Source organism: Vespula vulgaris, chromosome 7 (assembly GCF_905475345.1).
Source record: "Vespula vulgaris chromosome 7, iyVesVulg1.1, whole genome shotgun sequence".
Classification (NCBI taxonomy): domain Eukaryota; kingdom Metazoa; phylum Arthropoda; class Insecta; order Hymenoptera; family Vespidae; genus Vespula; species Vespula vulgaris.
Window position 1 is genome coordinate 2,392,501 of NC_066592.1, and position 18,142 is coordinate 2,410,642.

The following is an 18,142-nucleotide window of genomic DNA, read 5'->3' on the forward strand; positions in this document are numbered from 1 at the left end:
GTTATATATAATGAATTTTTTGTTTGTTTGTATTTTCTTTTTCTTTTTTTTTTTTTTTAAGAATAAATAAATATACAGAAGACTTGTTCTTTCTTCCATTCTGTTCGTCGTTATAGCATACGAATAATTTTCAAATAATTCGAATCTCAGATATTATTCTATCAATTAACAAAACTACAAATTAAATCTATTTCAATCGTACAATTTTTTATTTCACATCCCGTTCGTTACTATTATTCTCTTCTCTGTTTGTCTTTCTTTTCTTCTTTTCTCTCACTTAATATTTCAATTTTATTATCTCAATTATGCGTTAAAAAATACAAATAAGAATAAAAAAAATTAAAAAATTGCAAACGGATCAAAGAATGAAAAGAGTAAAAAAATAAAAACAAAAGAGAGAGAGAGAGAGAGAGAGAGAGAGAAACAGATGGATGAAAAGAGAAAGAAAGAAAAAAAAACACCATAGAAAAAAAGAAAAAAAGAAAAGAAAAGAAAGGGAAAGGAAAAAGAGAAAAAAAAGGCGAAAGAAAACAATTAATCGTTTTTTAGTACCATATTTTTAGACTCTTAATTGAAAAAAAAAAAAGTACTTAACTTTGATATAATAGAAGATAAACGCTTTTAAAGATGATTATCGGATACAAAGAGGTTGTCATGGTGTTGATGGTGGTCGCGATAAAGATATGAGAGGAAAATGAGAAAAGTGGGATTAAAAAGTCTTTCGAAACAATGAGAAAGAGAGAAAAAGAGATTGAAAGAGAGATTGACAGAAGGAGAGAGAGAGAGAAGGAGAGAGAGAGAGAGAGAGAGAGAGAGAGAGAGAGATGGATTGCTTTCCCATAAGAAGAACGAACTCTCTTCTCTGGTTACTCTTACTGTAGTACATAAAAGAGGTGGATAATTGGTAATTAGTCGAGTGGAAGGCTAATTAGAGAAGCCGATAATTAAGTATCCCGCGAGAAGGAGCCTGCAAAGCTCTTTTTCTCTCTTTCTCTCTTTATCTCTATCTCTATCTCTATCTCTATGTCTATCTTTATCTTATTTTATTCTTTAGACATTAGTCAACTACTTTTATTTCATTTCTTTTAATAAAGTCTGTGGTAACGCTGTCGATAATTCTTTTTTCTTTTTCTTTCTTTTCTGAGTAATATAAAATAATTATTTTTCACGCGTGTGTGTGTGTGTGTGTGTGTGTGTGTGTATTTATATATGATTACTTGCATTACCTATTATTGTCATTGGAGATAGTTAAAAGAAAAAATAATTAGCTAACGATGTTTTATATAATTTTTTAATTGATATACAATAATTATTTTTCTTAAGGAAAAGAAATTAATAAATAAAAATTAATCAATATTATATACATAATAAATATGTATATATATATATATATATATATATATATATATATATCTTTTATAGTGATATTATAGAGATAAAAAGGAAATGAATGTCGATTGTTGAAAATTGAATATCAAAGCTTTATGATCACAAAGATTCAAAAGTGAAGAACAATAGCGTATGGATTAAAGTTCTGTTAGATATTAACATTAAAGCAAAGGATTCATATTCATTGCACAGGTTAATGAAACGTGCGATTATATCGGCTTGAAAATATATATACATACATATATATATATACATATATACACACATATAAATACATATAAATATATACATTTGTATCTTCGTATAAGTGTATGTACGTACGTATATACGTGTGTACATATATACGATATGGTTCATTAGAAAATATACCAGAGTATTTCTCTCTCTCTCTCTCTCTCTCTCTCTCTCTTTCTCTCTCTCTCTTTCTCTCATTGCCACGTAAATTCATTCGAGATAAAACATTAGAAGATTAATCGAGCTAGCAGCAAGTAGGGCAAGTTGTCGCATTGGTACACGTACTACTACTATTACCACTACTACTACCAGTATTATTATTATTATTATTATTAATAGTATTACTACTATAACTACTAATGGAACTTAACCAACGTTATTTCTACAATGAATTTTCTAAAAGATTTATCCTTTCAAAGGAATAGAGGAAAAAAATTGCAAGGATAGATAACACATCTAAACGTAAATCTCAAGCTCGTTAGAAAAGTTAACTCGTTAAGGTCGCAAAGTAATACGCTTTGAAAGTGTTTGGCGCCAATATGGGATGCTCTCTCTCTCTCTCTCTTTCTCTCTCTCTGTGTATATATGTGTGTGTGTGTGTGAGAGAGAGAGAGAGAGAGAGAGAGAGAGAGAGAGAGAGAGAGAGAGAGAGACTATTAATCGATCCTTTGACAAAACACTGGTTCAAGCCGTCTAACTAACTGTCACTGTTGTAGTTTTTCAACAAAGAAACTCTCTTCAAGAGATTTTCTTTGAAGAAATTCTCGTTGAAAGATAGAAGCTTACCACGTATTATATATATGTATGTTTGTGTGTATGTATGCGTACGTGTGTGTATAAAGAGAGTGGTAGTGATTAGTTTATCGACGTTTACTCATTAGCGTTGAGTGTTCAATCGATTCTGTCGTATGATATCGATGGCTCTCTCTCAGATTTAATTTTCTTTCTCTCCCCTTTTCTCCTCCTTTTTTCTTTTTTTTTTTTTTTTATTCGAAGAAACAATCGGAAAGAAAGGAGAAGAAAAGAAGAAAAATTCTTAAGACGAAGATTATTAATACTTTTCTTTTTCTTTTTCCTTCTCTTCATTCGAAAGGACACATTAGTCGATCAGTGTTTTAAGGACTTAATCGATCCTGTCGTATTATCGACGATATTATCGTCTATTTAATTTCATTTGAGTTAATTTAATTTGATTTAAATTGATTTGATTTGATTTGATTTGATATCTTTTCTTTTCTTTTCTTCTACTTTTGAAAGGGCAATTAAAAATTAGAAAAGGAGCAGGGAAATTTTTAAGAAACAATTCTATTTCGATTCAAACGACGGACGTATATAATTTCTTTTTCACAATGGTGCAATATTATCTAAAAGAGAAGAGTTAATAAAAGAGAAAAGGAAAGAAAAAAAAAAACGAACGGATAATAAAATACGTGTATGGATATTTAGAAACATTTTTCAAAAAAATAAATTCATTATGAAATAATCGATCTATCTACACGCGTCATACACACAAAAAAATAAAATAAAAGAAAAGAAAAATGAAAAAATAAAAGAAATAAATGAAATAAAAATTTGTGTAACAATTGAGAAGTAAATGGTAGAAGAAAAATGAGATGTTAGAGGGATTAGATATAATATATATTAAAATTATTTATACATATATTTAATATTTATATATATATATATTAATTATCATAAAATATTATATTTATATATATATATATTAAAATTATTATATATATATAAAAAATTAATATGTAATAATTTTAGATTTATATATAAAATTAATAGAAATATGTTCGAAAAAAAAGAGAAATTCACCTCGATACTGAAATAACCCCTGTCTACGTAGTCACCAAGGAAGAGATATTTTGTCGAGGAGGGTGGTCCACCCACCTCGAATAACTTCATCAAGTCGTAGAATTGTCCATGAATGTCTCCGCATACTGAAACAAAAAAGAACAGGAACATTTTTTCTCCGTTTCTTTCTTTTTTCTTTTTCTTTTGGTAGAAACAAATTACCAAATCCTATAAATATCTCTCTAAGCGTAATGAAAGAAGAAAAGAAAACGAGAACAATTTTTTCTTCCCCCCCCCCCCCCTCTCTCTCTCTCTCTCTCTCTCTCTCTTTAAATTACAAGCATTTTCTTCTATTTCCTTTCTTTCTTTTTCCTTTTTTCCCTTCTCTCCTCGTTTCGGTAGAAACAAATTAAAACACCCCATAAATATTTTTGGAAAGAAAGGAGGACGAAGAAAAAAAAATTTTTTTTCTAAATCAACGCTTTTTTCTTCTCGTTTTCTTTTTTTTCTTTTTCTTTTTTTGGTACAAACAAATTAGCCACCCCACACGAATATATCTCTCTGAGCGTACTTGAAAGAAGAAAAGAAGAAAACAAGAAATTGTGTTTTTCTTTTTTCTTCTTTTCTTCTTCATTTTTTCTTCTCTCTTTTTTTTTTTTAGGTAACAGATTTCTTTTCTTCTTTATCGTTAGGAACAAATTGGACACCCCATAAATATTTTTACGCATAATAAAAGAAAGAAAGATAGAAGGAAATTCTTTTTTCGAATAAGCACCAAGGCTTCTTTTCTTTTCCTTTTCTTTTTCTTTTTTTTTTTCCTTGTAGAAACAAATTAGCCGCCCTATAAATATCAAGGTCTTTTCATTCCCTTTCTTTTTTCTTTTCTTTCTTTCTTTTTTTTTTCTTTTTTTCTTTAACCCGTCCTTAATCAAAGAATATGCGCCCCAACTTTACTTGGTTACGATGTAAAAGAGATAGAGCACGCGAACTCAAAACCGATTACTCTCTCTTAACGTTTAAGACGATAAGAAATCTCTCTTTCTTCGATTAATTTAAATAAATTAACTCTAACGACGATACACAACGACATGGACGGACATACACACACTTACATACGTACGTAGATAAATCACGTTTATTAATACGCGATAAAAAATTTACTACGAGTTTAAATTTGTTATGATGAGTTGTGTTTAATTATACGTAGATATTGGACTTTCGTCGGTAATTTTAATTATTTTAATGAGAAATATTTTTAATTGTTCGTTGCAAAGTATTGTTTTAAATAAATATTATATTTATATAATTATTAAATATTGCAACACACACACTACTAATTAACTTATTTAACAATACAAACAAATAACTAATATTATCAACTAATATTATCAAAATGTTAACATTTAAAATAATATATATTAAATTTAAATATAGATATATATATATATATATATATATATATATATATATATAATAGTCAAATAAAATCATTATTCTATGAATTTAATGATAAATGATTAAAATATTGACATTATTAAAATGATCAATAATTATTAAATATAAACAACGTGAAAGAGAAAAATCTTCAATGAAATAGAAATTGGAATGGAAATTAGATATTTCCTTTGAAGAAATTTTCTGATGAAAGGTATATTCGAAGGACGTAATTAATTGAGCGGCTATTAATGGACTTGATGTATCGGCTATACGAGCTTCGGTAGTCCACGAGTGTTGATAAACTTGTTTGTAAATGTTTCAGAGGGCAACTACGCTTTCCAAAGCGAGAGACAGAGAGAGAGAGAGAGAGAGAGAGAGAGAGAGAGAGAGAGAGAGAGAGAGACAAAGACAGAGATAGATAGATAGATAGATAGATAGATAGATAGATAGATAGATAGATACATAAATAGAGATAGAGAGAGATAGAGAGAGAGAGAGAGGTCATTCGCAAAAGTTTAAGTTTTCAAAGGTGAACACGTTGATTAGAAATTCGATACACTGTTCTCGTTCGCGTAATAATATCTCAGGATCGATCGATCGATCGATCAATCAATCAATCTATTGCCTTTGCAATTATAAGTTACTAACAAATCTGTTTCTCCTTAGTTATATCCACTAATGATCTAATCCGTTTGTTTATTAGAATTTTGAAAATCGTTTCTCTTAAAATGATTTTAATTCTTCAAGTTGTTTTGTATCTCGTTTCATTTTTTTTTCTTCTTTTCTTTTTTCTACGTCGCAATCTTCTTCAAGAGGAAATCAAATTTTTTTTTTAACGCTCGTTATAAATGATTCATAATTGATATCGTTCGACGATGCTTCATCGAAACGTTGATAATTTGTTGATTTGATGAATATAAAATTTTCATGAAAGATCTTTTACTGTATTTTCATAGAAAAAAAATTTATTACATTTGTTTAAACACGTTTTGTTGAACTTTTCTTTTTTTTTTCTTCTTCTTCCTCTTTCTCTATGCCCTTTAAGATTAATCAATGCTCAATTGCAAATTAATTGATTAATTATCGTAACAAAATAATTTATATTGCATTCGTCGTTATTGCATTTATCGATTTAAAACCATTACCTTGCAAACGATTTTTCATTATATCATTTTATGTTAATTAACCGATATTCGAACGATTATCTAACAAGTATCGTAAATACGTATCTCCTTTTGAAATGGGAATCGAACAAATGGGATACAATGAGTCGAGACGAAAGAAGGGAGAAGAACGAAAGATAGGAAAAAAAAGAAATAAGAAAAAAGGCAAAAAAGAAAATTAAAAGAAAATACGTCGGGAATTTGTCGGTGGGGATTAGAATCTAGTTAAGTGACGAAAAGAGAAGATTTGTGGTCGACAAAGCGGTTTATGTAGGGGAAATAGCAGTTGGTTGAGAGTATCTTATATATATATATACATATATATATAATACAAATATGTACAAATACGTACGTGTGTATGAACGTATGTATGCAAGTGTAAACATATCTATTTATATATACATACATACATATACATATATATGTATGTATGTATGTATTTATGTATATAATGTTTTAAGTAGATGCATGTGTACGTATATGTGTACTTACATATATGTGTATATATGTATGCATAAGTGCATATACATGTAACCTATGTTTCTCTCGTTTCATGAAATGACGAAGGTACAAGAGAGAGAGAGAGAGAGAGAGAGAGAGAGAGAGAAAGCGAGCATCTAATCAGCTGTACTTGGAGCCATCCTAATTGAATGCCAATCTCTAATTCGCTTGAAACGTCCTAGCAATCCGTTCCAAAGCTCACAAGGAGGATTCTTATTGGCTAATTCCTTCGTATTCGTAATTGTAAGCCCTATCTCCATATCTACTTCTCTCTCTTTCTCTCTGTCTCTGTTTGTCCGTCGCTATCTACCTATCTATATATCTATATATCTATATATCTATATATCTTTATCTATCTAACTTATTAGAAATGTTTCTCCCGAGGAAACTCTCGGCACTCTTGATGTCCGAGACACGTGCCAACGATTACAAGCAATGATAATAATGAACTCGGCCTTTCATAACGCTATGTCGTCGGATATGTATATATGTATACATTATGTGTACGTATTATGTGTATGTATGTACGTATAAATGCATATATAATGAACGTACGTATATGTGAGATTAAAAGAGTCATTGATTTTCTTTTTCTTTTTTTCTTTTCTCCTCTTCTTTTTTCAAGTATATATCTACGAGCATCTATATATTTATAATATACAGTTATTTTAATATATCTTCTTCTCGAATATATTTTTAATATATTTTTTCTTTTCTTATTCGTTTTCTTTTTCTTTTCTTTTCTTTTTTCTCTTTATATTACTTTCATCGACGTCTCCACTTTATTTTACGCTTTCTCGATTTGTCGACTTCGATTTTCTTTTTGTCTTTTTTCTTTCTTTCTTTTTTCTCTTTTCTTTCTCCTACGACTATCTTGAAACTTTTTTTGTCCCTTTTTTTTTCTTTTTCTTTCTTTTCTTCATTGTTCTTTCTTTTATATATATATTAACAGAGAAAAATCGTTTAACGTTGGAAAACTAGCGATATCAGCCAGAACCTGCACTAAGCTAGCTAGCTAGCTAGCTAGCTAGCAAAAAAGCTAACGCGTTTCGGTTTTTCACCTGCGAATCACTTATTACGTTAGAAACGAAAGATGCTCGCTCTGCAGCTTCCTCTCGAATCGTCCGTTTCTTTTCTGTACTTTTCTTACTCTTACACTTCTTTTTCTTCTTCTTTGCTATGGTATCAATCAAGAGAAAGAGAGAAAGAGGAATCGAGAAAGAGAGAGACGGACAAAGGTCCACATAAAAAAAAAAAAAATTCACGAACTTTTCTAATAGCTCTAATGGATATGATATATGATATTATTATAATATTACGATTTTTTTTATAATTATAACACCTATATATATATACTATACATTTTAAAAGAATTATAATATAAAAATATTAACAATAACAATACTAAAACTAATAATAATAATAATAATAACAACAATAATACCAAGATTTGTATATATAAGTACACATATATAATTATATAAGAATATATAAAATCTTGTTTTTATTTCAGAATATCTATACGAATAATATGCTAAAGTTACTTAGCCTTTGAATTAAATTTCCATAAAAAAAGAACAAGAGAACAAAGATCAACAGAGACAGAGACAGACAGAGACAAAAAAATGAGAGAGAGAAAGAGAGAGAGAGAGAGATTCATCTTGAAAAGATTCATACAAAAGATGTCGAAGTAGACAGGGTCGGAGGTTTTGAAGTTCATTACTCACGCTGAAAACAATCTATCTAGGTCAATCGGGGTGAGAACTAAAAGCTGACAATGGGGGTTTCACTTTGCTACGGGAAGTCACGTTGCGGAACGCGCATTTATACTTACACGGGATTATTATTTTTTTTTTCTTCTTTTTTCCCCTCTTTGTTTCTCTTCTCTCTCTCTCTCTAGCTATCTATCTATCTCTATCTCTATTTCTCTCACACGAAAATTCGAAAATTCACAATTAATGAGAGTTTCATCAAATTAACGAAATACACGAAATTATACCGTATACTAGTTCATAGATGTACACATACATACATACATATATATATATATATATATATATATATATATATGTACATATTATACGATATATATATATATATATATATATATATATACTATTATTACTGCACTAATATTTTACTATTATTAATATTTAAAATATAAACTAGTAATAAGTAGTGCTTGACTTGGAATATTTCGTGTATATTTTCTAACGTTAACGAGATCGTCGAAGAAATTAAACGAAAATTTTCACGGAATTCTGTACGTCATCGTCTTTTTGAATTATCGTGTCGTGGAAAGAGTATACGAAATATCATACAGTTATAACATAGGCGCTACGTCGTCGCGAAGAAAGATTCTCGAGTTGGAAATTTATTTTTCCTTTCTAGAAAACTTCAAGAAATGAGATATGTATATGCATTTTCCATGTTTTCCTTTTTTCAGCTTATTTTCTTTTTATATATATATATTTTTTTAATTTTTCTCTGCTTTTCTTTCTTTCTTTCTTTCTTTCTTTCTTTCTCTATTTTTAAAATATCGGACGCAATCTCGTGCTCGTAACTTTTTTTTTTTTCTTTTCTTTCTTTCTTCTTATAAATAACACATTAATTTCCGGCGATAAAAGTATTGAAATTAATTTCAAATAAACCTTCGAAATACGTTTTCGTTTTAAATATGGGATTTACGAAATTTGTATTTGTATATGAAAAAGAAAAAAAGAAGAAGAAAAAAATAACCAAGAACTTTTCGAACAAAACCTGATAAATATCGACGTACGATATTATTATAATATTATATTTTTCATATTTACATTTGATATATGCGCGCGTGCGGAAATAATATTTGAATTAATTCTAACAAATTACAATTATTACAATAAACCATACGATTATAATTGTAACATATTAAACTAAAAATTAACGTTAATGAATAAAATTAATATTATACCAGATAAAATACAAATACAAGATAAATCTAGAATGAAACGTTCCATATTTATTTATTAATTTATTCTTTTTTAATTATTATCAAGCACCCTCATCGTAAAACAACTCCTATACGGTATATAAATAACAAAAAAAAAAAAAAACAAAAAAAAAACAAAAAAAATGTATACATCTATACTACAATAAATATATAATATCATATTACTTTTTATTATAATTTTTGTTTATTTATATAAATATATTCATATTTATATTTATGATATAATACCTTATATTTATATCGGTTAATTTTTATTCGAAATATTTATATGTGTGCGTTCCTTTTCTCTCCCTCTTCCTATTCTCGTTCTCTCTCCTTTTTTCTCGAAAACCTGGTAGAAGGAAATGCAGCATAAAAATGCACTCGGTTGGCCACGTAAATCGATCCACGTGACGTTTACGCGAGTACGGAAAGGAAGATAAACATTGGTGCTTTTTCATACGATGTTTTAAGTAATACCCCTTGGTAGAGGAAAAGAGAGGAAAGTATGATGGTTGACGATGACGATGATATTAGTGCGATCATAAAAAAAAAAATTTTACAGCGGCAATCGTTCTTTCGACGTTACGACGTAAGATGATGATGATGATAAAAAGAAAAATGAAAAAAAAAAAAAAAGAAAAGAAAAAACGTTAGAGGAGCTCGAACACACAGATATATATCTTTCTCTTTCTTTTTTTTCTTTTTTTTATTCTGTTGTATACTGCTCCGATACAACACAAAAAATTTTTAATTAAGAAATGAATTATTAAACGAGGACAACAATTCAACTTCTTGCAAACGAGTTACGTCGACAGGATTTTTTTCTTGAGAAATTAAAAAATAAAAAAGAAATAAAAAAAAAAATAGAAATATGTATGTGTATATTATTATTATTATTATTATTATTATTAATATTATTATATCATTGTTGTTATTATCGTTATTATTATCATTTTTGTTTTTTAATGTCACAGATATTAAATGACAGGCGTACAAAGTTTCGAGTCGATTTGTTACGAGTTATTTGATTTTACAATGTTTGTTTGATAAGAAGAAAAAAAAAAGAAAAAAAAAGAAAAAAGAAAAGAGAAGAAATTGTAATCAGTCAATTTCACCTAACTCTACTAATATTATATATACATATATATTAAAATAAAATAAAAAATGTTATCGCGGATATAATAAAACAATAATCAGATATGCAATGCTTTTTTCTTTTTTCTTTTTTTGTTTTTATTGATATTATAAATATACGTAATAAACAACTAAAAGAAGAAGGATAAAATAAATAAGAGAAAATAATACGAATAATTTGTTGGCTCTCATTCCAGTTTTTTTTTCATTCCTCTTCGAGTCCATTTTAGTTTCTTCTTGATCATTATTGTCGTATCCGCATAGTTCCACACACGTTACTGCAAATTGCATACGACAACGAGTTTTCGTTAATCGAGAAAAGCCGACGATTAGTAATAATTAACATATTGTTTATCAATTGACTTATCATAATTTCGACGAACGAGTATTAAACCCTAAGCCGGAAATTACGACGAGTCGTGCGTGTCGATTATCGACCCTTTTAACGAGAAGAAAAAAAAAAGATTATTGCTCAGTAGTCGTTAAAAAAAAAAAAAGAAAGAAAAAGAAAAGAGAGAGAGAAAAAAATATTAACAATAACAATGATTTTAGTTATTTATAAAAATGTATTAAATTTAATGCTTAATTTTATTTCGAAATGAATTGGGAATTTTTATAATATATATGTACTGTTATTACGAATGATGGAGACAGAAAGAAAGAAAAAGAGAGAGAGAGAGAGAAATTTAATATTACTTATATTATGTTTGTGTGCGTGCGTGTGTGTGTGTGTGTGTGTGTGTGTGTGTTATTTTATTTTATTTTATTTTATTTTATTTTATTTATATTATTCTACATAATATAATATTGTACTCGTATGTAATATAATGCAAAAAGAATTATACGTTAGTTATATATACAAATATATAATTAACATTTAATAATAAATTATGATAAAGGACCATACAAAAAATTAGAATTATTTCTAAAAATTACATATATATATATATATATATAAAACTTAAAAAAAAAAAAACCCCCCGATTAGAAGATAATGAAAATAACGAAATTATTTTCTCCTCTTTCTGTACATCGATATATACAAAAAGGATTGACATATTTTTAGAAATAAATATTACACATAGATATATCGCGAAAAAATTAGCAAGTTAAAATTCGTACTATCAACTAGACGGAGCTAGTAAAATGGAGCTAAATGAAATAGAAAGGGAGAAAGAGAGAAAGAAAGACGGACAGTGAGAAGAGTAATTTCAGGTCTATAAATAATCGCTAAGAAAGTCCTTCTTCTGTGTAATTTACGAAGTGTCGACGGGTTAGCACACATTTACCCCAGAAATAACGATGATAACATTTCGGTGTCGTGTAGTTATGATAAAATGAGAGAACGAATATACGAATACAAGGGACGATACACTGTTATACTATAATTCTCACCCTCGAAACATTATTACTTTGATCTTTCAAACGAATATATCTCGTCATTAGATAATATGTTTCTACAAAAAAATTCATTTATCTTTTGTTTGCTTCTTTTCTTTTCTTTTCTGTGTTTCTTTTTCTTTTTTTTTTTTTTCGATAAAATTATTTCAATATAATCTTTTTAAAACGAATTATACCATATGTTCTTATCTTTGAAACGTATATTTTTCTTCTTTTTTCTTTTTTCTTGGTTTTTCTTTTTTTTTTTTTCTTTCTTTGGCAGGACGTCGTGGTTCATTAAAACGTATCGTTTAAAACATTTCTTTCCTTCTTTTTTCTTTTTATAAATGAAATTCGATTTAATAGCAAAACGGAATTATATATTACCACGTTTTGAAACGAGTTTTCGTGTTACGCTCGTTAAAAATGTTATCTGTTATTGTTTTAAAAATTTGTTAATTTCTCTTCTTTGTTTTTTTTTTTTTTTCTATTCTTTTCTTTTCTTCTTGTAAATTTATTTCCCTACGACGTTCAATGTAAACGCCGGAAAAATTAATGACTCATTGTGATCCGTTCGAAATTGTTCATTAAAATTAAGAAAGTATGTTATGTCATCGATTTACATCGGTTTCATTTATCTATTTATTGTTTTTACGTTTATTTTTCGATTATACTCGCGATACGATAGGAATTTATGTATAGTTTAATTTTGTTTGCAAGATCATTCACTCTCTGTCTGTCTGTCTCTGTCTCTGTCTCTCTCGCGAGACAATTTACACCAGTTATTATTTTTAAAATACTCTTTTTTCTTGTTTTCTCTTTTATTTCGTTTTCGACACTCACAGCACATACATGCATGCATGCATACATACATACATACATACATACATACATACATACATACATACATACATACATACATACATGTAGATATACGTCTAATATTTGTCTCCGCAAAAAAACAAAAAAAAAAAAAGAAAAACAAGAAAAAAGAAAGAGAAAAAAAGACAAGGGACAAAAAAAGAAAACGAGGAAGAAAGTAAATAAATATTTTTTAACGTGACACCCCAGTTCGCGATATACCGACGTACTGTCCATCACGTGTGCTCTCTCATATTTCCTTTTTTGATTATACGTCAAAAACTCTCTTCTCGACAAATTTTTTCTTTTTTTTCTTTTTTTAAAGAAAAAACAAAAAAGAAGAACGAAAAAATCAAGACAAAGATCGAGAGAAGAAATATCCAAAAAAAAAATTCCGTTATACTCTTTGGAAAACGACCACGCTATATATATTTCGATCGATACATATAATCCGACGAAGAAAAGAAGAAAGAAGAAAAAAAAAAAGAAGATTAAAAAGAAAACGAGGAAAAATTGGATCGAGAGATCGAAAATTCGATATAAGACGGTAAAAACTTGTGATAATAATGACGATAATAATAAAAAAAAAAAAAAAAAGAAAAATGCAGAAGAAAATGGAAAAACAAATAAAGAAAAAGTCAAATTGTAGGAAATTATATGAAATGGAATATTCAATTAAATTCGATTAAATTAAATTAAATTAAATTAAATTAAATCGATTTGAATCGAATCGAATTGAATCGAATTGAATTGAATTAAAATAAAGATCGAGAGGATCGATTGTATAATACCTATAATAATTTAACGGGGACACGATCGAGCATACGTCTCTTTGGAAAAATCTGGGTCAGAATGCGAACCGACATTCCTCGAGCTACCTCGTAATAGTTTCACATATATTTTATTGCAACGGACCGACAATTTACGATGAGTAGATGGTGGACGAGAGGTGACGAGGGGGGAGGAGGACGAGGACGAGGAGGACGAGGAGGAGGAGGGTAAAAGGAAAAAAAAGAAAAAAAAAATAACTAACGTAGAAACGAATGCGTTCATCGTCGTAAAGCTTTAATAATGGTTTGAACTCAATTTCTATCTATCTCTCTCTTTTGGTAGAATTTTATGGGGACCATAGAGATTTATTAAAATATTTTATATATTAATATACATATATTTTGTTATATATGTGTGTGTGTGTGTGTGGAAATAGAAGAAAAAGAGAGAGAGAGAGAGAGAGAGATAAAAATGAAGTACAGAAATAAAAGAAACTAAAAAAGGAAAAAAACGGAAAGAAAGAAGTAAAAAGAAAAGATGAAAGAAAACGGGATGTAGAGGTCCGATGGTGAAGGAGAGGGGATGGATATGAAAACTCCCTATAACCATCCTAAGCACGATGGTGCAGTTAACCTATATTCTCTTCTCCTCGATCTCATAGCGAACACTAAACTCTACTAGAATCGCCTTTTCTCGGGAATAACCAACGAATTTTACGACATCGCTGAGCTATCGAATTTACGTGCTTTTCCTCTCTTTTTATCTTTCTCTCTCTATTTTTCTTTCTTTCTTTCGATCTCTCTTTCTCTTCTTCCTATTATATATACATACATATATATATAATTGAAAATAAATTGATCAAATTCTCATTTTGTACGTGTATGAAAAAAGCAGAAAGAAAAATGCAAGAAAAATGAAAAACAAAAAAAAAAAAAAAAGAAAATTCGTACACGTTCATTCAAATCAATAAATATTCCAAACGATTATAAAATCGTTCAAATAGTTTCAACGATTATGTATATATATATTTTTTCTTTTTTCTTTTGCTTCTTTTAAATAATTAAATACTAAAGATAATGTACGTACATATACATATATATATATACACACACACACACACATATGTATACGTATATGTATATATCTATTAACGTTCATAAAAATCATCACTGGGAAAATAATAATCAACAATCGACAATTCGATGAGCCGAAAAATATAATATTTATCTTTCTTTTTTTCCCCGCTTTTCTTTACAAATAAAAAAATCCTTTATTTTTAATATCCTGAAATTAATTTCGTGTATAAAAAAAAAGGGATTGAAGAAGACACGAAAAGACGTGGAAGAGGAATGAAAGGGGGTGTAAGTAGATATATTACATTGCATTAAAGAACGAAAGGAAAATATATCATTGGAGAGAGAGATATCGTGTGACCAAAGAGAATTATCGTTGAAATTTATGCGAAATCAAGTGAAAGAGATCAAGTAAACCGTAAAGAGAAAGAGAGAGAGTAAGAGAGAGAGAGAGAGACTCGCAGTAGCGTACTATGAATAATTTTCTGCACGAAATTCCCAGGACAATTGGACTTTTATAATTAACTCTCTCTCTCTCTCTCTTTCTCTCTTTGAAACAAAGCAAGCAAGCAAGCAAGCAAATAAGCAAACGATCAAGCTATTTCTATAATCCGAAAGAATGATTATCATCGTCATCTTAACTTCCGACACCCTTATTTTCTACCCTTACGTTCAAAATATCCCTTAGGTATTTTTCTCACGTAAGAAGGGCGAAAGTAATCTCGAGTTATATCTGTATATATATATATATATTTCTCTCCTATGTGACTCGTAATATATATATATATATATATATATATATATATATTATATATATATATATATATATATATATATTATATATATATATATATATATATCTTTTTCTTTTTTCTTTTCTTTTCTTTTCTTTTCGATTCTTTCTTCGCTTAGATAAGTATGTCCTCACGATATCATAAATTTACCACCCCATAGCTCGTTTTGACAGTTCGCTTTTCCAAATCGAAATGGTTAATGGCATCGTTTAGCCCAAATGGAAAGTGCTCGATTCTCTTCCTGAACTTTTCTTATAGATGCTCTATCTCTTTCTTTCTCCTTCTTTCTCTCTCTCTCTCTCTCTCTCTCTTACTCATATGGATATCCTTCCTATTGATAAATCGTTCCAGAGGGAGACAGATAGAAAGAGAAAGAAAAAGAGAAAGAGAAAGAGAGAAAAAGAGAAGGGGTGGAAGAGAGGGAGAAGGGAAAAAATCGTAAAAATTTCGAGGTGACGTTTGAACGACAATAAAAATGCTATCAATCCAATTGCGCTTTTGTTTTATCCATCAATCCACACTTCCATTTTGTGATTTGTTATTTATACGATATATGTATATATATATATATGTATATATTTATTTTTCATAGCTGGTAGGAAAGCAAAAAAGAGAGCTTTTTGTTTTTTTTATAAGTTTTTTTGTAAAAACAATTACTTATTTCTTTTCTTTTTTCTTTTCGTCTCTCTTTTCTTTTCTTTCTTTTTTCTTTTTTTTTTTTTGAACGCAAATCGATTTTACTACAACGTAAAGAGTAAAGATAATAAATTTCAATTATCGATTTGATTTGATTTGGATCATTTTTTGATTTAAATTACACGCACTCGTTTTCTTTTTTTTTTTCTTTTTTTTTTCTTTCGTAAAGAATACAAATGTATATGCGCGCAATATAAAGTGAACGATATAATTCAATCTTTTTCGAAAAATGTTGATTTTAAATCACTTTCATAATTGCCTACGTCATGATTAGTAACTTAATACGTTCTAAATAAAATGACGATAAGGATAATTAATGGTCGCTGATATTGTACCCACATAAAAACTATCTACATAAATACATTTATATAAATGTATGTGTATGTGTGTATATGTATACGTGCATACGAAATAGAAAGATAACTTATCGAAAAATAGGAAACGTTTATCGTTGCTCTGGCCGGAAGGAATTATCGTAAACTAACGTGGAAACTATTGGCAAGGAATTTGAATCTGTGGCTACTTACATAAACTATGCTAACTTTATGTTGCTGAAACATCATTCTGCTATGGTGAAAAAGATTCGAATAAATTCACGGCTTTAAGAGCTCGCTATTTCAGTCCTTTTTTTTTTATGATGCAGTTTCAACAGAGCGATAAAAAAGAGAGAGAGAGAGAGAGAGAGAAAGATGAACGAATAAAATATAAAATGCAAATTTGAAAGAATGAAATTTATAATAAAAATCTATGTCCATATTAATAATAATAATTATTATTATTATTATTATTATTATAAAAGAAAAGTTAAAAAATTTCAAATAAAATTATACGATAATAATCAGTGATAGAAAGAGATAGTGAACCAGTCTGAGAGAGAGAGAGAGAGAGAAAGTAAAAATGAATGAATAAAATGTTGAAATAAAAGTCTAATTTAATAAATACGATATTATTACTTAACTCGATTAAATCTTACAATAAGAGTCCGTATTTGATAGTTAAAAATTGTTATTAATACTATCACGAGAAAAAATTTCGAATAGAAATATTTTTTAATTATTAATGATCATTAAAAAAAAGAAAATTAAAGGAGAAAAAAAGAAAATAAAAAAGAAAAATAAAAAATATTTTATACAATATCATTACAGATTAAATCTCTTAATTTTTAATATGATCGCCAATAAATACAAACGAAACGGAGGAACGATAGAATAATAAAAATAAATAAATCATAGGAGGATAGAGCGAATGTGCTTGAAACAGAGATAAAAGAAATAAAAGAAAAAGAAAACAAAAAAAAAACACAAAAAAAAAAGAAAAATAAGGACAAAGAAATAACTCGATTAATCTGAAATATACGTATTACTTTTTAGTGATCGAGATACAACAATGCTAGATTTTTATTTACCTCAATTAATCGTTTTTCTTTTCCTCTTTTCTTTTTTTTTATATTTCGACACAAAACTCCAGAGAAAGAGAGAACGTTGATATCGAGAACGCGCGTGCGCAAAAAAAAGTGGAAGAAAGAGAAAGAAAGAAAGAGAGAAAAAAAAGCAAAAAAGAAATAAACGAAAAAATGAAAAAAGAAAGAAATAAAAAAATTCGCGCTCTGGAGAAAAAAAGAGAGAGAAAGAGAGAGAGAGAGTTTGATATCGTATCACCCATTCAACCCTCTCGAACCACCCCATTTCCACCCTCTCGATTTTTCTACGAGCGACTTACTCGAACTCACTAACTCTTACACGCAATCACGCACGCGAGTGTATATTTAATTAAAAGAGGGTCGCGAACTCGCTAGAGAGTAACGAACCTGCACTGGCCGATTCGACGAGTTACCTTCTCTATCTATCTATCTATCTATCTATCTATCTATCTGTATATCTATCTATGTATGTATGTATCTCTCTCCTTCATTCTCTTTCTCTCTAGTTCTTTTTTTTC

General features: G+C 28.4%; 1 protein-coding gene across 6 annotated transcripts in view; it reads right to left on the reverse strand.

The window, feature by feature from the left end:
* Positions 1-18,142, reverse strand: part of LOC127065028 (serine/threonine-protein phosphatase 2B catalytic subunit 2-like) — a 184,089-nt gene that overhangs the window by 67,903 nt on the left and 98,044 nt on the right. For all 6 annotated transcript variants that reach the window (XM_050996838.1, XM_050996837.1, XM_050996840.1 and 3 more), the window contains exon 3: positions 3,445-3,569. In XM_050996838.1, the coding sequence (XP_050852795.1) occupies positions 3,445-3,569 (125 nt within the window). The remainder of the gene's footprint in view (positions 1-3,444; positions 3,570-18,142) is intronic.